Consider the following 23,047-nt stretch of genomic DNA (forward strand, 5'->3'; position numbering starts at 1 on the left):
GGGCTCTTATTAGGTCTGACAGCCTATATCTTGCCTTGACATGCTCCTTTAGCGCCATGATCTGTCCATTCATCTCACCAGGTTTGTGGATGTCATCACTCAGCTTCACGCATATCATCCTTTTCACGATTTTCATATCATCTTCTGGCACCAGATTTGTTCTGACGTTTGAGTTGCATGATAGTTCTCTGTATGGCTTCCTTGAAACCGCAATTCTCTCAAGTTCCTCACCACCTCGTATCTCCTGTATCTCCAGATTGTACGTTCCTGATGATGGATCCGTCTGTAACTCCCTGTCGTGGTGCCTTGTCTTCTCTTCCGCCAGTATCATGCACAGACTGTCCTGGTTTTCGCTGCTCTCATCCAAGTCTTCATCCCATCCTTCACGCTCCCCGGACAATTTTCCTTCTCCGGTTCCTTCTTCCGTGAACCTGGAACAATCCCCGGACTCTTGACCTGGTCCCAGGTGCTCAGTATCTTCCTTGAACGTCACTTTCTTTTTCCTAACCCTGGTCTGCTCCAGAATGTCTTCGGGGATTTTGTCAACTAGTGACCGCACGACATCTTTGCTGTCAGTGACGCTTCCTCTTGATGAGTCAGTATCGTTCACTGTCTCTTTTCTCCGAAGTATAGTGAATTCTGATTTCTCTGTACCCTTCTCCTGGATCACGGGCTTATCATCTGATAGTTTCTCGAGCAACCTCATTAAGTCATCATCTATCTGTGCAGTTCCTGCTTCCACCTGGTTAAGATCATAGCCTTTTGCCTTGAGCGTCTCTTTCACGATCTTCGACTTGAGTATAATCTCAATCGGAATCCTCTTGCTCTTCCTCAAGATGGTCTTCTCTGGAGGCTCTTTAGTCAATTCAGGATGATCTTCTATCGGTTTGCCTGACTTGTCCAGCCATCTCGTGAGTGGAAGACTGTCGTACGTTTCCTTGTCCATGAATGAGAAGCCATCTTTGATTTCAGGTCTGTCTGCTTCTCTTTGCTCTTGTCTCTCATAGAACTCCGTCTTCTTACTCAAGCTGTCGGCATTCTGATGTTTATCTCGCGTTCTATGCTCAATTATCATGTTGTATCCGTCCAGGCGAACTATCCACCTCCCAATGTAACTTTGGTCCATTGAGTACGTTTTCAGCCAGCTCAGTGCTCTGTTGTCGACTCGCAACTTGAATGGTTCACTGCCCAAGTATGCCCTGTATTTCTCGACAAAGGTAACCACCGCGAACATCTCAGCTTTCGGTGCTCCGTACTTCATTTCCGTGTCACTCAGGACTTTGCTCCCGTACGCTATTGGTCTCAAGACTGTCTTCCCATTCCATTCTTGTTCTTGGTGGAGAATCCCAGAAATCGCGACTACCGACGCATCCGTGTCCAGCACGTACATCCCTTTCTCAGTCGGCATACCCAGTACTGGTGCCTCACATAGCTCTTTCTTTATCCTCTGGAATGACTCTTCTGCTGCGTTGTTCCACGTGAACTTCTTGCCCTTGTGTCTCATTAATTGTTGCATCGGGTATACCTTGTCTGCATAGCCTTTGATGAACTCTCTATAATAGTTAGCGAAACCCAGGAAGCTCATCAACTGGTGCTCTGTCTTCGGTGATTTCCAGGTCAGGACTGCTTCCACGGCGTCCGTATCAGGTCTGATGCCGTGCTTGTCTACCATCCTGCCCAAGTATTTTATTGAGTCCTTGAGTATCTCGCACTTTGATGGTTTACACTTTAGCCCCGACCTCTTCATGCATGCAAACACTTCGTCTAGTCTCTCAATGTGGTCTTCCAGTGTTGGCGTCGCTATTACCACGTCATCCACGTAGCACATTACCAGGTTGCCATACTTCTTCGTTACGCCTATCAGCGCGTGTGCCATCAACCGCTGAAACGTGGCTGTGGCATTGCAAAGTCCAAACGGCATCCGTTTCCATTGAAACAGACCCAACTCGCAGGCAAACCCTGTCTTGTCCCTGTCCTGCTTCCTTAGTGGTACTTGCCAAAAGGCTGAGCCTAAATCAAGAGTCGTAAAAAATTTTGCATCACCTAACTTCGAGAGGCTCTCATCAATCCTAGGTATGGGATAGGCATCCTTCACCGTGACGGAGTTCAGGTATCGAAAGTCACAACAAAACCTCAACTGGTCGCCTTTCTTTTTGGCCATCACTACTCCACACGCCCACGGTGACTTGGATGGTTCTATCATGTCATACTCTAGTAACGTCTCGATCTCTTTTCTACACGCGTCCGATTTGTGTGGGGTCATGCGCCTCGCCCCCTCCCTGTGTGGTACCGCGTTTTCCTCAAGTTCTATTTCATGCTCAACGAAATTGCAACACCCGATATCCGCCTTATGCCTCGAAAAAACATCCTCGTTCCGCTCTAGTACGTCCTTGATGGCTTCGAGCTGTTCATCTTTCAGTTTGCCCCTCAAATGTTCAATCTCCGGCAGAACCGGTTTTTCATTTTGCATTTCATCTAGTGTGGGTCGCTCTGGAAAGTTCGAACAGCTCGAAAGACCATCATCCGTTTCTGACTTAAGTGATTTAATAAGACCTGAAGAATCTTTTATTTTCTGCAATCGTCTCAAGATACAAATTTTGTCCCTGTGATTGGGACAATCAACAACTTCATTTTGTTTTGAGTTCTCAATTGTTTCATATCGAGTTTTAACCGGTAAAGCATATCCCAGTTTCCTCCCTCTCTGTATCGTGATCGGTATATCAAGGGTATTCAACAAGACACTGACGCAGAGGCCGCTCTTCGTTATCGAAAATGATCTTCCTAAAACAGCAGCACTTTGACTATTAGGATTCGGAACTATGCACACTTGCTTGTTGTCACTTAGTTCATTGTAATTTTTCATCCTCAAACTTACGATTGCCGCTTCATTAGCTTTTAGCCTCACCCTCCTACTCAAGAATACCGGTGCTTTGTTTTCATTTACCATTATTAAATTTACCGGTTTGATTGCGTACCTCCTATCCGGGTTCCGTATCCTGAACATTGCGTTATTTAAATCAATCGTTACGTCGAAATTCCTGATGAAGTCTCTGCCCAAAATGAATTGGTCAGATTCATCTAGGTTTTCTACCACGATAAAGCTCATCCACAGGTTACGTTCCCCCAAATTGAGGGCTATTATCGGCGTCCTGCCCAGCACCCGTAGGGCCCCTTTGTTTGCAGCTGACAGCCGTATTCTCGAGTCTATCAAGTCACCTTTGTCAAAGCCCATCTTCTCCCAAGTTTCGATTGGTATAACGCTCAAGACTGCTCCCGTGTCAAGCAACCCACGCAACTGAGTCTTTTTGCCACTTATATCTAGCACGTGCCCTGTCACATCTGCCTCTGTTCCGATGTGCATTGCATCTTCTTCAAGCATGGCGCAGTGTCCAATCGATCTCACTTTCAACTCTTCTTTCCCTACGTAGATTTGCCCAATTAGGTCTTCGTCACATGTTATCATCGTCTTGGTGTAGATGTTAATCCCATCTATATTTAGCATCACCTCTTGTGGACCATAAGCTTCAGTATACCTGTTATCAACACGTACCGACTTGCTGCCCCCTCTCGTGAGTAGTGCTCTCAGCGCTCTAGAAGTCGTTTGTGGGCTTATACGACTCAAGTAATCTGCGTACACATCAATATGCATTACTGTCTGGTCACTCGGTTCGCTCAAGTTTCTGGTTACCTCGTGGCCGCCCACTGTGATTATCGACATTATTCTAGCCCCGATTCTCGATATGCCGAATGGCTTTCCCGTAATCATTTTTACAGTGTTACAATTCCCGGTCTTTGTTGAGCCCGGTACAGCTTCTGGTGCTTGGTTCGATCCAGTTAATGCTTCGTTAAAATTCTGTCTTTCTATCTCCAGCTTTAGTCGTTGCTCTATTTCTTTCGCAGCCAGGTCCTGTTTCACTTTGGCAATTGCTTCCGTCGCCGCTTTCTCATAATTTATCTCTAGAGAGTTCCCTGCCGCGGATTCTATGGCATCATTAACATGTGATACAGCTTTCACTGTCTTCGTCGGCAATTCCGTGCTTGGTGCTCCTAAGTTCCTCGATTCAAATTCGTTTTGCCTGTTCCGCTGATTCTGCACCGCCGCTAATGCCAACTTATGTTTAGGGTGACTCTGGTCCTTGACCGCTTCCCAGAACGAGGGACAATCCATTCGGAAGTGCCCCTCCTGGTTACAGAAGAAGCATCTTGCGCCTATCTTGATGATTAAGCCACTATAGTACTCTTGTTCCTCCATCTGGCTCATGTCCTCCTCATCTGGTGCATATCCTAGACTCTTCATGCCTTGTTTGTATTATGTGCAGTCAGCCACGTGGTGATCCGCCGACCCGCAGTTCGCGCATGATCTGCGCTTGTCCATGTCATCTCTAGGTTTGTACCATGACGACCTCTGCGGTTGACTTCCCCCTTGCGTGTTCCTGTTTTCTGAATACGAGTATTTCTTGGGTTTCATCAGCATGTATTCCCTTGATTTCTGTCTCATTTCTTCTGGGGTTGGTGCGCTGTCTTTCGACAATGTGTAGTATGTTGCTAACATTGTCCTTAAGTCGTCACTTTTTACCCCATCAATGAACTTCGAGGCAATGCTAAAGTTTCTTCTGTTTGTCGACTCCTCTGGGTCACTCCTTCTTCTCAAGCTCTCGAGATCATCTAGGAACCGATCTATTGACTCGTCGTCCCTCTGCCTTCTCTTTTCAAATCGCATCATCGCTTGGTGACCCTTCATGCCTGGCCCGAATCGATTCAGCAATATCTCGAAGATCTTGTCCGCGGTATCGCGTTCTTCTTCTTTCTTCGCAACCACGCATTTTAATGCTGTGCCTTCTAAATTGCTGAGTATGGCTGTGCATGCTTGCCTTTCATCGTTCAAGTTGTCTTGCTCTAGATGTAATCTCATCACTTCCACCCACGTGTCAATGCATCCATCTGAGTCGTCTTTGAATTCTTTTGGCTTCTTGAATGTTTTTCTTGATTTCCCATCTCTCCTATCGCTCGAGTTAGTGTTCCTCGTGGCGAAGGCCTCTAGAGTCCTGTTCATCATCTCCCAATTGTTTGCCCATGTCATAGCATCCGGACCTGCGTTGCTGTTAGCTGTTGAGTCCCCCGGACCAGTCGTTGTACTTGACATTCCATTCTTCATGATTGTTTTAGCAGCTGTTGGTGCTATGCTCACCGTATCCCGGGTTAAGGGCAACGGTGTCGATTGCCGTTTGTTCCTTTGTGGTTCCACAAAGTCAACTCTGGTGCCTTGCGCGCGATCCGCTGCCGGTCTTTCTTGTGAGGTAGAATTACTCAAGATTGCATCCAATTTCGCCTGTATTGCACACGAACTCTCGGCCTGATTTTTGCTCATTGTGTCCATTCTCTTTTCCAGGCTACCTAATTGGCTGTTGACATCATCATATCGGTTTTTTAACTGTTGCAAATCTTTTTTGATGTTCTTATCTCGTTCTTCATTGGTGGTTTCTACATTATCTGACATTTCCTTGAGTCTCTCTTCTGTTGCCTTGGCCAGGTTAAAATAACTATCCAGATACTCGTTTTTGTTGTATCTTAATTCTTTTCTTATCACTTCTCTGTCCTCTTCGCTGTGCTTCAGCTTTTTGTCGATCTGATTCAGTTTCGCCATCAAGTCACCTAGCTCAAGAGTAGCCTCTTCATGGTCAGCCGTCGGTCTTTCTTCGGCCGTCGCTTCTGCTCTAGTTTGTTCCTCTCTCGGATTGGCTTCTGTCGTCTTCGTGCTTACTGTTCCAAATGTTCGTGCTCTTTCAGCTTTTGGTTCTTCAGTCACGTTCTCTTTCGTTTTTATTCCGACCATCATCGCCAACCTTTCTGTAAAAGATGTCTTTTTTACTTGAGAGTCTTCTTTCACCGTTTCTTCGGTGTTGCCTATTGCATCTTCCACGTTGTCTATTGGTGAGAATTCTATGGGTTTCGAGTTTGGTTCTTCTGCATTGGGCATTGGAGTTGACTCCGTCGCTATTTTCCTTGTTTCATCAACACTTTGATCTGGTGTCTCTAGATCAATCTCGATGGTGGGTTTTACTCGTTCCCCTTCCATGCCCTCTCTTGCTCTCTCCGCTGTACTCCTTGTGCTGACCATGTTAACTGAAAAGTTCTTCTTTGTTATCTTTGGGCCCATTGATGTTGTTTTGCGTAGCGACGAATTATACTTTGCTTCGGTAGGTCTTTTTTCAGCTACCGGTACCCTGCTCCGCCTCATTATTTCTATTTACAATTGCTTTTATTTACAGTTTTACTATATACACAATCCTATTCTAAGAATAAAATCTTTCGGGAAGGAAGAGAAAAAAAATATATATATATACAACGTGGTGAAAACCTTGTTTCAGTTCTCTTTATTAACTTTTCGAGAAACTTTCCTTATTTGTGGTCTCAACCGTACCTGGTTCCAATTAGTCTTGTTCTATCTTAATTCTGTCTTAAAACACTTCTTGTAATTTTACTTCAATTTTTTACACTGTCCCAAGACTTCCAATTGCCGTCCCTACTCTTCTTTGTACCGTCCCAGGCTTCTTTCTCCTGTCCCAAGACTGTTCGGTACCGTCCCAGTACTTTCCGGTCGTGTCCCAAGACTCTTGTCCAAGACTACTGTCCCAAGGCTAGTGTCCCAAGACTGGTGTCCCAAGACTACTGTCCCAAGATCCTGTCCCTAGACCCTTGTCCCAAGACCTTGTCCCAAGACCTTGTCCCAAGACCCTGTCCCAAGACCCTGTCCCAAGACCACTGTCCCAAGACTGTACTGTCCCAAGACTGCTCTGTCCTAAGATTTCTTCGGCACTGTCCCAAGACTGTTGACAAGTGTCTGGGTGGTGGGACTTTTTCCCTCTTCGTTATGGGGACTTCTTGATTCGCCGTACCTTGTACCACCACTCAAGCTCTAGTAAAATTTTCCCAAAATCCTCTCTTAAAAGCCAAATGCTGACCCCCCTTTTTCTTATTTCTCTTTTTGGCTACCTCTATTTCAATGTTCCAAGCAACTTGAGACCAAAACCTGTGCGCAGGTATCTTGTGATCACCTGTTCGTACAAAATTTTAACACAAATCCTCACCAAAATGCAACAAAATTCTAAGCAAGAAAAAGTAATAAAAACAGAAAGATGAGCCCACCTAAAATTCAAAGGTGACAAATGTCTACCTTCTATCGAAAAAATGTCTTGCACCTAATTGCCACGCGTTTCCTTCCCCCCTGCTAGCGATCTTATGGGGTATTACAAAAACTGTCTATGTCCCTTCCCCCCTACCAATCCGACCAGGGTACCTTCCTTAACTCGAGTTCAAATTTCGATCTCCACCTAATATTACCAACGCGTGTTAATTTCTAATGTAACTAAGTCAACGATGTCGTTACTCTAATTTCCCCCTTTTTACAATTTACAACCGCCAACCTCTAACTTAACCAGCCCCCCTTCTAACCTCCCCCCTTTTTAGCCCCCCTTCTTAAGCCTAAAATTACCTTAAGCGCCGGGTGCTAAACCTCTCAAGAGAAAACCGTAGACCTGTCTCCAGGCCTGCTCAAGTAAAAACGTTCCTCAAAACCGGGGGAACGTTCCTCAAATCCTATTTTACACATATCTCCTATAATGTAATGTGGATTTTAACGATACCCGTTCTGCCCAACTTGAGAACTCGAGTGTTGCCAAATCCTTCTTGGCTGCTTTCCCACTCGACTGGTCACCTGTTCCAGTCCAGTCTCCTATTGGTTCAGCTCAAGTGTCCCTGAACCACTTTCCCACTCGGCTGGTCACCTCTTCCAGTCAAGTCTCCTATTGGTTCAGCTCAAGTGTCCCTGAACCACTTTCCCACTCGGCTGGTCACCTCTTCCAGTCAAGTCTCCTATTGGTCCAGCTAAGTTCCAAGCTATCTGAAAACCCTTGACAACGCCCCACTTCGGGCACTTTATTCAGTTTACTGGTTTAAATTGCTAGGTTGATCGAAACGATCGAACTTGTAAAACAGTATGGGTATACTATTTAAATAATATAAAGGTTTGATCCAACTAATCTGGTGTCAAAGTCACTGTCTTTTTTCGTTTTATGGTTTTTGTTCCTTTTTCTATTCTTTTTTGGTTTTTGTTTTGCTTTTTGTCTTTTTGCTCGTGTTTTTGTCCCCCTAGTTGCCCCCCTTTACTCGGTTAGCTAAGCCTCGTTCGGAGAGCGTACCAGGAAATTTTCTCGAGTTTTCTTAAAAAGCTATCACGGTACAACCGGAAGGTTTGCACGTTCCTGTCGAACCGTACCGCCGGTACTCTAGAATGGGCATTCAGCCCGAAGCTGTCTCAAGTGGGTTCGACTCCGTAGTCTTGATGTCGTAAACACCCAGGAGCACCATAAAAACACTATGTAACATTCGTCTACTGCAGTCACACATGAGGTTTAAGAAAAATAGGCCCTATAACCACTGGCTCAAGGGTCAGGGACACCATCTCTTGTGTTTTTCTACCTCAAGAACGGTCGGAGCCAGTTCGGTTCGTTTGTGACATGAGACTACGACCCGTTACAGCTTAAAGGCTACTACTAAAATATCCCCCCACTCTAGAATTAGAAACGTCCCCATACTTAGGTCTCTAGATACCCAAAATACATGAACGCCGTTAAAAACCGGGTTGGAACAATCCGTTAAGTTACTTTTTATTAGACAGTGGAACTTTGATCCATTTCAGATGGATCAACCTAAAACTCGCCTTACCTCAACATAACAATTATAAAACACACTCTAGGAATTTAAATTAAGTACTCACATTGTAGCACGCTCAAGAACCAGGAAGTAAATAAGTCGGTAAGCAACTCAAGAATTAATAAAGTAACTAAAATGAGTTTAATGTTAGTCAGTTTTAATAACAAGAACAAGTGTTTACTCTAGACTGTAAGTTCTCGTGAACCATTGGGACACTCTAGCTGTCCACCTTTCCACCGAAGGTTCACTCTGGTCCAGTTAATAATAGTACTCCAATCACAACAATCCAGTTCGTGGGAATGCTCTCGTCTCTGTTTTAGATGGGACAGCTCTACTCTTGTTCTATTATGACAGAAATTGCGAATAGCAATTTCCCACCGTTTTATTTAGCAACTTTCCCGCGATTGTTACTCGATTGTTCTGACTTCTCTTTTCTGATTTTCAGTTATCGCGAGAAAATCGTGCATGACAGGTTCCATTCGAAATTTTGAAAAATTAAATTTCACTCCAAAATCAAGTGTTTTTTGCTTCTCTCAAGGTCAAACTTCCGAATATGACCGACTGGCACAAGGCTTCTCAGCCGCTGTCGATCAGCTCCTTCTGTAGACGTCCAAGTCGTCATTCGAGAAAGGATGTATCATACATGTTTTCCCAGTGTTTATCCAGCCTCGATTTGAACAAGTTGATTTGAACGCTGGAAATTACTCTGGCAGTGAGTTTCAGCCGTTTATGGCGGCTATGGTGAAGAAGCTACATCGCAAACAAGTTCGTGACTTTATCAATTTGCAAGGATTTGCACGAAAATTTCTTTCATTTAGTGTAAACATTCCTTCAGTTGCTCTTACTTACATCGTAGTCACAGTTCAAGATTTTGTACACTTCTATCATGCGCCCACGTTTTCTTCTCTACTCCAGGGTAGGGAGCTTCAAATTCTTCAATCTTTCATAGCAAGCTAATTTGCATGAGCTTGGGATTAATATGGTTGCCCTTCGCTGAACATTTTCAATCGCTACTTAGTCTTTTTTCCAGGAATGGGTTTCACGATTGATTGGCGTATTTCAGATGCGGTCTCACCAAGGTTTTGTAGAGTCGCCATAGTTTCCTCCGTTAAGTTCAAAAATCCTTTCTTTATAATTGCAATCATACTATTAGCTAACTTGAGTAATCTTGAGTCAATTATGACTCCCATGTCTTTGTCGTTTTCTGCATTGCTCAAGGTGTTTTTGTTTATCATGTAAATAGTTTCTTTCTGTCGTCTTCGTTCTTCCTGATAATGTTAGTTTGTGGCATTTTGATAGATTAAATTTCATTAAACTTCCTTTGGACCACGTTGAAAATCGTTTCAGATCAGTCTGCAGCTCGTCTCTTTCTGCAGATCGTCGATTGTAATTGGTCTGTAAATTTTGCGGTTATTTTCTCGCTCCTGGTCGCTGTTTCCTCGCGCAAGTACTCGCCGAGCGGCCAGGAGCTGATGGAGAGGTTGCATATTTTGTAAGGGCAGCCAAATTTAGTTAGCATTTTGCCTTACAACAGTGTATCGGCGAAAGTGGGCTAGTAGCAGAAATGGGATTTCATGTACTGATCACGTCCGTTCCTCGTGGGCCAATTTGAGAGGTAGTGGAAAAGTGCAATGTGTTTACCGATGTGGATCATGGATTATTTATCCGAACATGTCATCGTGTTTTTTATCACAAATGGCTTCGATTCGCAATGGTTGGACACCGATATTTGACTTAATATGATGCTTAGCAAAGTGCAATAGTTGCATCAGACGAGCAGATAATTTATTGATTGCTAGGCGAGTTGCTAAGGTTAGAAATAAAGATTTTGCAATGACTAGATTTGAGGAGTAACAGATTGACGATCAGATGCCGAAGACCTCTCAATTAGTTGGCAATAAGTTTGTAAAAACACAGCCTGTTATGCGACTTTTAGACAAAGTTTATTTTCACTATTTCAGTTGAAGTTATGGGGGTATTTAGCAAACTTAGCAATGCGCAAATTATTCTTGCGGGAATGCTTGGAGTAAGTGCTACTCATTCTTGTGTGGTGTTCTGGAGGGAAACGAAAGTTGTAGCAGATGTTGAAAGAATAATGGCTGGCAGGTAAAATATGTTTAGTTTCTATTTGAAAATCAGAATTTATAATTGGTCAATATCTGAATTTAAACTTGAAGTTTATATTCAAAGCTTATTATTCCGACCATTGAAAATGGGGATGAAATTTGTATTCGGCTGCTTTTTAGTTTTTTCTTTTTTTATTTTCCACATAAAATCAGGTATCACAAATAATCATCGGACTGGGTTGAGTGATGTATCATATTAAAGTTTTTCTTATTACAGTGATGTATCATATTACAGTCGTAATTCGAACCAGATTTAAAAATTTCAAAAACTTTTCTCCGTGTCGAGAAAAACCGGTTCGAAGTTTTTGATTTTTCGTCTTATTTCGAGCGAATAAAGCGAGCGAGCTGTCTTATTTAAACTGCTTAAAAGCTCACAATAACTTAATTTAAAACGTAAAAACTTAGTTTTACTTGAGTAACGTTAGTTTAATTTGAGTATTTTAGCGCCTTTTTGGAATCAAAATTAGCAAAATTCAAAAAATTGCAAAACTTGAAAAAAGTACTTCAAAAACTTTTTGAAGTAACTTTTCTAATAAAAAATGTTTTTCAAATTGCTTATGTTACTATGTCTGTCGAATATACCTAATATCCAATTTTTTTGTTCAGCTCCTTTTATCACACCAAGCCGAAAAAAACGACAATAATTTGAAAAACTTATGTTGTATTTTTCGTAAGACTGGTCGGAACATTCTGTGCCACTTCCACAGTAACCGGCTGTCCTTGTTTTATAGGTAATGAGTAATTATTCATTTTAATTTATGTCAAGTAAGCTGAAAATGTGTAAAAGTTTATTCCAAATAGATGTGTTGCCGTAACTTTTGTTCATTTTCTTTGTTTAGACGACTTGATACGTTAGACGAACGAAGGCAGTTGGATTATGCTACCTCTGAGCGGATTCTTTACAAACCATTCTTCGATTTGAGAAAAATTGGGCTATGCAAGAACCAACAAGTGGATGTGGTTGAAAGACCAAAAGGGGCTGTTTTTGTTCCATTGAAATGGAATGGCGAAGAAAATGAGTAAATTTACTCGGCAAGTATTTTGTATAGAATTAACAGTTTTGATAAAAAAGAAGCTTTTCCTCTAGTTTTATTTAGCTATAAAAAATAATTACATGGGTCGACTTTTGCTGTTCAACTATTCACTGCCATTTTTTTTCATAGCTGCGGGAGAAAAGTTCGTGCTTTTTTTAGTAATCTAATAGCCAAATTTCTCATTTTATGCAAGTTTTTTTTGCTTATGTAGACCCATGTCTGGATTATCTGGATTTAATTTCAACTCTACCTTTTTTGTTGTTTTGTATAACCGAGTCAAGATGGAGTATAACGTTAAAGTCAGTACTTTTTTAAATGAGAATCCGTAGTTTCATAAAGGAAAATATTTCAGATCACGATGAGTTGAATGATTAAGAGTCATTGCGATAGGATGTCATGCGTGCAGTTAATATGAAGCTGGAGAGTTGCGTTTTTTTGAATAGAAGAAGTTATTAAATAGAAATGTCTCTTCAAGTGCCAAACGAGACCGATGCTTCTTCCGGCGAGAACCCGGTGGGAGGAGATGAATTCTGCGTGATGCACCTGATGGTCATCGGGTTCCATCCTCGGTCGGGGTACAGAGTGGAGTACTGTACTCCTCCTCTGAGGCAAGTGGGTGAGAATGGGACAACGGAGGAGGTGTCTGAGAATGTGTCCAGAGACATCCAGTTGCCTGAAGAGTGGGAATGTATTCGCTATCTGGCACTTCCTGATGGGGCTCATAACCACGATAGAGGTACTATGAGTTTTATAAGCAAACCTGCCCTCTTCTTAGTCAGAACCAGATATGAATTTAAATTTAAAGGAGAAAACACTAGCCTTATAAGGTAATCTAATAAGAACTAATTTGTCTAAAATTATGTAATAATAGCTTGTGCAAAATCTGATAATGACTCAATAAATAAATTTTATCCGATAAAGTAGATGATTTAATCATCAAAAAAGCAAGCGTTTTTTAAACTTCAACTAGGGTTTTAACAAGGATCGACATTATTAGGTTTTATAATTGGCTAAGGAATCATTCATGTTCTTAAGTTTTCAATCAAGACTTTTGAAGGGTCATTATTTCGCTGCATCTCAATGCTTGAGCATGGATTATGTAAAATGTTTGGATTATGTAGAATTAGATTTTCATTGGATTATGTAGAATTAGATTTTCAGTAATTGATATTATTCAACTGTTTTAGATACTATTTACTTTTCAATGCCCAGCAGAAAAAGTTCCCAGTGCAAATCAACTGTATTTGGAGTGTCTTGTTATCGACAGATTTCAGTGAAACACAGAGTAAGATTTTTTGTAATCGGAATTGGGTTGAGTTCCGATTCTTGGAAATCAACCCAATTTGACCAAGTACGTTCATTAACCATGAGTTGGTGATTATTTTTTTAGGTTGGCGACGGTGCTCGGGGCTCGATTCAAAAGAGTGTCTGTATCCTTGCTAACATGCCTCTGTATTCCTTACTGGAGTCGAAACTACGCTTCGTAACTGAAGCGTTCTTCGACCAAATCGAACTGAATCTGCCTGAAAATCAGACCAACGCTACGTCATCGCAACAGTATCAATCGCAGTCACCAGAGAATATGTTGGAAATTTGTTTTGACCATATAAAGGTACGATTTTGATAATTTAGTCCCTAAAACCTGAAATGCCCTGAGAACTTAGTCCCTAAAACCTGATCTTCATCAAAAATTAAGGTATTAAATTCAATTAATTGTAAGTAGTGTTTGCACGTGATCACTTTACTGTTGGGGCTTTCTGGCCAATTTAATTTTTTATACCCTGTTTCCATGGATTTCTCTAACGTATTTGTATTATTATTTAGTTGATGTTGGGTCATTCCAATAGTCCAGGAATGAGGCCTAAAGAAATCGTATCCTCACCAAATAATGGCGAAGGGGAGGTTGCAAATGGAAAGAAAGATGAGAACTTGGCATCAAGCGAAGCAACGATGGCGAGCAAAGATCACCTGTTGTTCGAGCAGCTTCCTCTTCCTAATTTAATAGCCCAGCTAGGTAGGTAATTGCATTCTGATGGTGGTATGTCTCATGTGTTTGTCAGCCAATCAGAATTCAGTTACTATAAAGTGAAAAGGTGAAACCGCAAAATGAAAAGGTTACAAAAAGCGTGAATGACTTCTTGTTTCAAAAGGAAAATGGATCGAGTTTTCTGAGTTCTCAGCGGAATAAAGAAATTACTAATTGATGCAGTTTTCTGTCATTCATATGATTTTACGAAAAAAGTGACAATCATAAACAGCTTTTGAAACTCAAAGAATGCAACGTAATATATTTTTCTTCGAAGGGTGAAAAAATTTTCTATCAACTTTTTTCGGTTTCGTTGTTTTTTAACACTTTCCAACTGTCTGTTGGCTATGTATATCGTCTAAAAAACTTCAATTTTGCTTCGCTGATTTAAAGTTTGATTTACATGTCTATGTTTGTGTTGTATTTTCAAGGTTGCTCTAAATTTCTCGTGCTGTTCAAACTGATTCTGATGGAGCCGAGGATAGTGTTCTATGGGCCACGGGTGCTTCCAATAGGCCAGTTGATGCTCAGTCTCTGCTCCCTCTTCCCTATGATGCTCTTAAAAGGACTCGCCAACAGTCACTGCAGAGAACAAGTTGACGACTCCTCAAAATCGTCGCCTCAACAAGACACCAGTTCAGTTCAACTATCAGGTCAGTGCATTAATAATAGTTAGTAAGTAATTGTCATACCGCTACTGCAGTAGCAGTATTTATATACGTATGTACAGCTAACCTTTGGTGCTCAATCATTATTTTATGGTATGCTCAAGGTCATACGTAAGTGATGACACTGAGATTAAGCGAGAGATCAGAGTTCTTAACAATGATCTATCTCTCAGTACAACACCAAAACAAAAGAAACAGAAAACCTAAATTCAATATCCAAAATACAGTATTGAATTACAACTTGTTTTCAATCGATATCGCAAAGCATATCACATGGCGCAGCCAGCAGGATTCGCAGCTCAAGACAACAGAACGGATATGGGAATTCCGGTATTTTGGGCATCAGCGAATCTAGACCCTCCGTGGCAATTTAAAATTTGGTTCGAACAATTTCTCATGGCGGTTACGGTCAAAGAAAATGTGAACCCAGAGATTATTTTGGAAGAACCAAAAGACATATTAGAGGAACCACCACCACGCCCGGAAACGCCCAGGGATGGGGAGAACGAAGATGCGAGGAACGCTAGGATTCTTAGAGATAAGCTAGCAAGGGATAGAGTAGTATTGGAGAACGAAGACAGAAAGACAAGAGGCCCACGAGTCGGACACAATGTCTTCTACTACGAAGTACAAAGGAAACTGGTGTCAAGATTATTTTTATCTTTGGGTACAGAGGGAAAGAAGAGATTCCTACAAAAGAACCCGCTCGTTGAAATATCGAAAATGACGTTCAGGGAAATGACAGATTTGGCAGAAGTCTCGTTTCAAAAGGTAAAATGTGTAACATACGAAAGATACAAGTTATTTACGAGAATGCAAGAATCTGGAGAATCTCTAGAATCATTCCACGCAGCGTTAACTGCTCAAGCAGCCCGATCAGAACTGGGAGCATTGGAAAATGAAATAGTGCGAGACCTGTTCATCTCGAAAATGAAAAACATGACATTGCAGGACACGTTGACATTCGAAACTCTAGTAAAACGAAGTAATCAATTGGCCATGAAGTTACGAAATGCTATGAAGTCTGGATGTAAAGATACATTTCATCAACCGCAATCATTATCAACTCACAAATATATTTATATTGACTATCTTTTAGGCTTGCAACCAAAAGTTCTCCCCAAGTTCAATGATAAAAATAGATGCGGTTGAAGTTTAGTCACATAACTACAGCCTGCTTATAAAACTGACCTTTTCAAAACTGTAGGAAATTTTAAAAACAAAAAGTATAATGGTCATGATGGCATTAATAACAAAATGGTCAAGTTTTGTGCAAAAATAATATCTCCGTTCTTGTTCTTTTGTTTTAAACAATGCTTCAATATTGGTGTTTTTTTCTGATAACTGCCAAATTGCAAAAGTACTTTTATTATATGAAACAGAAAAACAGACAGATCCTAACAGTTTTCGGCCTAAAAGTTTACTTAGTACATTCAAAACTTCCTAACAAAAATCTGGTGTATCGCAATCGTGTACTGAAGTTCTGGAGTCCCCCCCCCACCCCCGTTAAAAATATTGTTCTTAGGACTTATCTTTCATGGCAGATGGACTCCCTACAGACCTGTCAGTGCATATATTTTTTTGAGCATGCTTTATAAATAAGTGTTCTACCCGAACAGTGTTGAAACATTAATAGGCTTTATTTTTTTTCAAAAAGTATGACCACAAAGCCAAATAATGTTTCAAATATTGTTCCAATCTTTGAAAATAGGGAGGAATTTTTGTCTTGGGTTGTGTTTTGTTGGTTTCTTTTAAAATAATCGTCTCAAAATCAGGTACCACAACTAGTCATCAAAATAGGCTGATTGAGTGATATAGCATATTAAAGCTTATAAGTCTGAGTCAAACGGCGTTAATGTTCTCAAAAATTTGACCAACTCACAAATATATTTATTATACTATCTTTTAGGCTTGCAACCAAAAGTTCTCCCCAAGTTCAATGATAAAAATAGATGCGGTTGAAGTTTAGTCACATAACTACAGCCTGCTTATAAAACTGACCTTTTCAAAACTGTAGGAAATTTTAAAAACAAAAAGTATAATGGTCATGATGGCATTAATAACAAAATGGTCAAGTTTTGTGCAAAAATAATATCTCCGTTCTTGTTCTTTTGTTTTAAACAATGCTTCAATATTGGTGTTTTTTTCTGATAACTGCCAAATTGCAAAAGTACTTTTATTATATGAAACAGAAAAACAGACAGATCCTAACAGTTTTCGGCCTAAAAGTTTACTTAGTACATTCAAAACTTCCTAACAAAAATCTGGTGTATCGCAATCGTGTACTGAAGTTCTGGAGTCCCCCCCCACCCCCGTTAAAAATATTGTTCTTAGGACTTATCTTTCATGGCAGATGGACTCCCTACAGACCTGTCAGTGCATATATTTTTTTGAGCATGCTTTATAAATAAGTGTTCTACCCGAACAGTGTTGAAACATTAATAGGCTTTATTTTTTTTCAAAAAGTATGACCACAAAGCCAAATAATGTTTCAAATATTGTTCCAATCTTTGAAAATAGGGAGGAATTTTTGTCTTGGGTTGTGTTTTGTTGGTTTCTTTTAAAATAATCGTCTCAAAATCAGGTACCACAACTAGTCATCAAAATAGGCTGATTGAGTGATATAGCATATTAAAGCTTATAAGTCTGAGTCAAACGGCGTTAATGTTCTCAAAAATTTGACCAACTCACAAATATATTTATTATACTATCTTTTAGGCTTGCAACCAAAAGTTCTCCCCAAGTTCAATGATAAAAAATAGATGCGGTTGAAAATTTAGTCACATAACTACAGCCTATTTATAAAACTGATCGTTTCAAAACTGTAGGAAATTTTAAAACCAAAAGTCTAATGGTCATGATGGCATTAGTAACAAAATGGTCAAATTTTATGCAAAAAAATAATATCTCCGTTCTTGTTCTTTTGTTTTAACCAATGCTTTAATATTGGTGTTTTTTTTGATAACTGCCAAATTGCAAAAGTACTTTTATTATATGAAACAGAAAAACAGACAGATCCTAACAGTTTTCGGCCTAAAAGTTTACTTAGTACATTCAAAACTTCCTAACAAAAATCTGGTGTATCGCAATCGTGTACTGAAGTTCTGGAGTCCCCCCCCACCCCCGTTAAAAATATTGTTCTTAGGACTTATCTTTCATGGCAGATGGACTCCCTACAGACCTGTCAGCGCATATATTTTTTTGAGCATGCTTTATAAATAAGTGTTCTACCCGAACAGTGTTGAAACATTAATAGGCTTTATTTTTTTTCAAAAAGTATGACCACAAAGCCAAATAATGTTTCAAATATTGTTCCAATCTTTGAAAATAGGGAGGAATTTTTGTCTTGGGTTGTGTTTTGTTGGTTTCTTTTAGAATAATCGTCTCAAAATCAGGTACCACAACTAGTCATCAAAATAGGCTGATTGAGTGATATAGCATATTAAAGCTTATAAGTCTGAGTCAAACGGCGTTAATGTTCTCAAAAATTTGACCAACTCACAAATATATTTATTATACTATCTTTTAGGCTTGCAACCAAAAGTTCTCCCCAAGTTCAATGATAAAAAATAGATGCGGTTGAAAATTTAGTCACATAACTACAGCCTATTTATAAAACTGATCGTTTCAAAACTGTAGGAAATTTTAAAAACAAAAAGTCTAATGGTCATGATGGCATTAGTAACAAAATGGTCAAATTTTATGCAAAAAAATAATATCTCCGTTCTTGTTCTTTTGTTTTAACCAATGCTTTAATATTGGTGTTTTTTTTGATAACTGCCAAATTGCAAAAGTACTTTTATTATATGAAACAGAAAAACAGACAGATCCTAACAGTTTTCAGCCTAAAAGTTCACTTAGTACATTCAAAACTTCCCAACAAAAACCTGGTGTATCGCAATCGTGTACTGAGTTCTGGAGTCCCCCCCCCCCCCCCAACCCCGTTTAAAATATTGTTCTTAGGACTTATCTTTCATGGCAGATGGACTCCCTACAGACCTGTCTGCGCATACATTTTTTGAGCATGCTTTATAATTAAGTGTTCTACCCGAACACTGTTGAAACATTAATAGGCTTTAATTTTTTTCAAAAAATGCATGACCACAAAGCCAAATAATGTTTCAAATATTGTTCCAATCTTTGAAAATGGGGAGGAACTTTTGTCTTCGGATCTTTTTTGTTTTCTCTTACAATAATCGTCTCTAAAACAGGTACCACAACTAGTCATCATAATAGGTTGAGTGATATATCATATTAAAGCTCATAAGACTGAGTCGAACGGACTTAATTGTTCTCGAAAATTTTTCCCAGTATCGAGAAAAATCGGTTTGAGTTTTTGAGCTTGAGACTAATATCGAACTAGTAAAGCGAGCAAGTAAGTAGGTATTGTACCAGAAAGTGTTTCATTTAAAGTGGTGAAAAAATAAGTTTGAATTCGGAAAACTAGTTTGATGCCTTCATATTGCGCTGCCTTAAAATTTTTTTTAAAAGCTAAACATATTCTGCTGATTAAAAAAGGAAAGTTTTTTGAAAATTTCCGAAGACAAAATATTTTTCATCATGCCTAATTCACGAATGTTATGACCGTTGGCATTGTTCACTCATCGCACCACGCACAAAAAAACTACACTTATTTGAAAAAAAATGTTCATTGTTTTTTTTAATGGTCGGAACACTGCTACATGCACATTAAAAGGGTATCTTTGTTACGACTACGAATCAGGTTATGAAGGCGTCTTGTGTTTGACTAGTCCTCAACTAGAGTTAGAAGCCAGTTTAAAGAATGATCAAGTCTTATTTAAAATTGAAGACATTCAAACAAGGATAGCCGGTTGCTGTGCAAGTAGGACAGTGTTTCGACCATGATTTAAAAAAAAACAAGTTTTTTTTCAAATTGCCTCGTCTTTTGGTGTGCTGAGAGAGAATCTGAAGGAAATTTGAAACAAATTTGAAAACAGTTTTTCACATACAATTTCATAAAATTTCAAAAATTCAATGAAAAACAAATGGAGATAGAGATGGAGATGGAGATGGAAGAATTCTTTTAAATCGTTCGTAAACTAGAAGAACACTCGGCGCTAAAAGAATACTCGGTTAATAATTTCATTTTAGTAAAACAAAGTAATAGCCACAGAATAAAATAAGCCTATGAGAATCCTGCTCACTCGCTCAATTTATTCGTTTGAAATGAGGCGAAAACACCGGGAAAGTTTTTGGGAAATCACGGCTAAAAGGGATTTGATATGATATATCACTCGGCTCAGTTTGATTACAATTTGTGGTTTGATTACAATTTGTACCCAAATACAAATTCCCTCACACTTTGAGTGGTCGGAAAAATGACTTTCTTAAAAGGGTGACCTTGACCGTGCAGTTTGATCAGATGAAAGACTGAAGCTTAAAACTTGAAATAATGTTGTTTTTTGTGTTTTTAATTATGTCTTTTTTGTTCTTAGAAAGTGCAAATGGGGTGTCAAATTCAGAAAGCAGTACGAACCTCAAGTTAGACGAAGAAGAGGAGACATTCGAAATAGTCCGCAAGAATGCCATAGGTTCGCAAGAGCGACCTAAAGAGAAACATGCAGCAACCTTTTTTGACCCCCTAACCCAAACGGACTCCATAGCTGCAAGCAATAAAACTAATAATGTGTTGCCCGAAGAATGTGTGCCAGATGTTCCTGAGAGCAACCCGGAAGATGAGTTCCTGCCTATGATTGTGAACTTTGCAGCCAAAGGGTTTCCTCTGAGAGTCTATGATGGAGGGAATCTTTGGATACCATACGCATCACTGCATCAATTATCAGAGCTGCAGACGTGCAAAAAGGTAGGCTTTTCTTTTTTTAAATAAAAGATGCCATTCTCTGTTAATTAATAGCTATGGGCACATAAATGAGAGGCAATAAATGAATTTTCTTGAAAGGTTCTGAAATTGCAAGTTAAATATTTAGGCGTTCTCAGTGGGTTGCACAAATGCTCTATTCATTTCCAACTATGGGGGACTTCCCTGTGACGTAGTTGTTCACGTGGACGAGAAAGAGATCTCGTTCGACTGGAAAAACCACGAGCTCAAGAAGTTGACTCATCTCTCCTCGGAGGACATCCGGTTCGGAAATGAATTAACTTTAGCTGCCCAGAGCCTCTGCAAGTCACAAGGAATTGGTGAGTTAGAAGATAGTTATATTCGGAAATCACTCATGGCAGAATGGCAGAAAGTCAAATCAACCAATCATAGTGCAGTGTTCAAAAATCCGAAGTAAGCTCTACAAAACAGGGAGAGTTTCGGGAAATCTGAAGTCCTTGATTGGCTATAAACGTTATGCCATGCGGTCCTTTTGTTGCAAGAATATCACGCGCGTCAGATAGTGTCATTTGTGTCGTCTCGGTTATTACTTCTGCGATTAGTAAGGGTGTTGCAACCGGGTACTAGATTTTTCATGTTAAGAACTTTGTTCACAAGACTTCGCTCGTGAAAATGTTACACAGCTTTCAACTTGCTTCATTCTAAATTCAAGGAGCATTCTGCGCTATTGGTTTAGTGGTAACACCCATGCGTGAGAAAACAAAGCCCCTGGAGTTCGGTTCTATTCGAGACCTGTTTTTCGCGAACTGAAAATTTTAGGCTATTTTAGACAATCGTCTGCCTGCTTATTTTTGTCGTCTTTGTTCTCTCAGAAAGGATTTTTTGATGTTTCGGCTTCTTTCTAGCATTCCGAAATCTCCTTGTTAAGTTTCTAATGGTACAGGTAATTTTGTTCAAGGATTTTTTCGGCTTTTTAGGATTTGTCTTTTCATTTGCTTTCAATCATTGTCATTCATTTTTTATTTCAAGTGTTGCGGAGCTCCGCTTCGTCTCTGTGTCAGTATTGTTTGATGCAGTTGTCCTGTAGCTCCTAGAGTGACAGTTCTGCATTTTTCCGCCGCACGAAGTAAACGCATCGTTTTAAATTATTTGAATTATATTATCGTCTTTACGAGAAAAGCGTGGCGTAAAACTTCTGTTTTTTGTTCGATCAGTTCATTCTGACATTGTATGAATTTTAGACTGGCATGGGGGCGAGCAGCATCTACGGTTGAATTTCAACCTTTACCTGTCATCATTACTGCTTTCCATTCTCAGCCAAGATCACAAACAAATATCCTGCTTTTATGGTCCTTTCTGCCGCGCTTACGAGCGCACTGAGAACTTCCAAAAGTGGAAAGAATCCTTGTCTCCGGATCAGAAGGTGGAATCCCTGGTCAGTCTGGACGCCCTGTTGCACCCTGGATCTCTCCAGGGCTCGAGGATGGACGCGGTCATGAATGTGATGTGGGATGACATGTCGATGCGATGGAATCATATGACCTCTGTGTCTCAGAAGTACAGTAAAGTGAAGGGGGCCAAATCAGCAGTTAGTCATGCAGCTAGAAGCGCTTTTGGGAACTTGTTTAGAGGTGAGGTTTAGTTGGAACTATTTATGATGGGAAGTTTCGTAACAAGTTCACTAAGAAACAGATTCGTTACTAAGGTTGAATAATCCACGATGGTAAATGTTTTGATTTTTTTAAGAGTCGATGAACGTAGTTCAGGCTCTATATAGGTCTTGATGGTTTTTTTTTTCGTTTTTTGAACGAAAATTCTTTTGTTTAGGCTCAACTTCACTTTTTTGCGGTTTGACTTTAAGTTCTTTCAGGGGCGTATTTATAGGTCTTGATGATTTTTTTTTTTTTTTTTTCAGGAAGAAGTCTTAAAATTTGTTCACACATAATTTAACTTTTTCGCGCCCTTGACTTTGATTTCTTTTCAAGTTCAGTGCATTTCCTTTGTTAAAAGAAGGCAAACTCCACTATCGAACAGCAAAAATGTAAAGGTCACGAAAAACGTGATCGACTTCTAATTTTGAAAATGGAAATTAATTATCAGATTTCCCAGCAAAAATTAAAAGCAAAAAAAATTACCTTTTAATTCAGTTTTCTCAAATTGGGCTAATTTCATCAAAATAGTGACATAGTAGCAAAAGTAATAACTTTTGCTACTAACTTCAAACAGCTTGATGGCTATCTTTTTTTTTCTCCAAAATTTAGAATTTTTCAAAAAACAAGTCAGTTTTCTTTTGTTTGATTGCGCTCATTGACTCTTTTTCCTCCTGTCTGTTGACTTATGGCAGCATCAACTTAGATTCCTTTGGTGGTCGATTACTGATGTTCATACTTTAGGATTAATTTTTAGTTTCCGGGACGACGAAAACCAATCAGACGAAATCTGGAGCCGATTCGGAGAAAAGTTGTTCGACCGTGAACACGTGACGAAGATCCATTTGATCCAACGTAATTTTGATCCAAATGACAAAATATGCTTATCATTTAGTTCTCTAAAATGTAAATTTAGCCATAGTCTCTGAATATATGGATTATCTGGCCGTGTAGATTAAAAAGTTATTGTTTATTTATGTTACGGTTTGACTCAAATCATTGTATGAACAATTAACGTCAAATCAGTAATAT

The 23,047-nt window shown here is 39.7% G+C and overlaps 2 protein-coding genes across 3 annotated transcripts in view; both read left to right on the forward strand.

The window, feature by feature from the left end:
* Positions 1-23,047, forward strand: part of LOC134842433 (very-long-chain (3R)-3-hydroxyacyl-CoA dehydratase hpo-8-like) — a 491,300-nt gene that overhangs the window by 226,651 nt on the left and 241,602 nt on the right. The gene's annotated exons all lie outside the window — the stretch shown is intronic.
* On the forward strand, positions 12,229-23,044 carry LOC134842431 (late secretory pathway protein AVL9 homolog). Its single transcript, XM_063858769.1, has 9 exons — positions 12,229-12,608; positions 13,060-13,157; positions 13,263-13,484; positions 13,697-13,886; positions 14,330-14,551; positions 20,023-20,390; positions 20,515-20,725; positions 21,608-21,997; positions 22,773-23,044. Exons 1-9 carry the CDS (start codon positions 12,335-12,337, stop codon positions 22,847-22,849), a joined length of 2,052 nt encoding a protein of 683 aa, XP_063714839.1. The 5' UTR covers positions 12,229-12,334; the 3' UTR covers positions 22,850-23,044.

This window comes from Symsagittifera roscoffensis, chromosome 3, assembly GCF_963678635.1.
Source record: "Symsagittifera roscoffensis chromosome 3, txSymRosc1.1, whole genome shotgun sequence".
NCBI classification, from domain to species: domain Eukaryota; kingdom Metazoa; phylum Xenacoelomorpha; order Acoela; family Convolutidae; genus Symsagittifera; species Symsagittifera roscoffensis.

What these genes read in the sequence shown, in the direction of transcription:
- LOC134842431 (XM_063858769.1), top strand. Translation starts at nt 12,335, where the DNA reads ATGTCTCTTCAAGTGCCAAACGAGACCGATGCTTCTTCCGGCGAGAAC. An exon ending in GGCTCATAACCACGATAGAG is followed by an intron (nt 12,609 to 13,059) that starts GTACTATGAGTT and finishes CAACTGTTTTAG; the next exon opens with ATACTATTTACTTTTCAATG. An exon ending in TTTTGGGAACTTGTTTAGAG is followed by an intron (nt 21,998 to 22,772) that starts GTGAGGTTTAGT and finishes ATTAATTTTTAG; the next exon opens with TTTCCGGGACGACGAAAACC.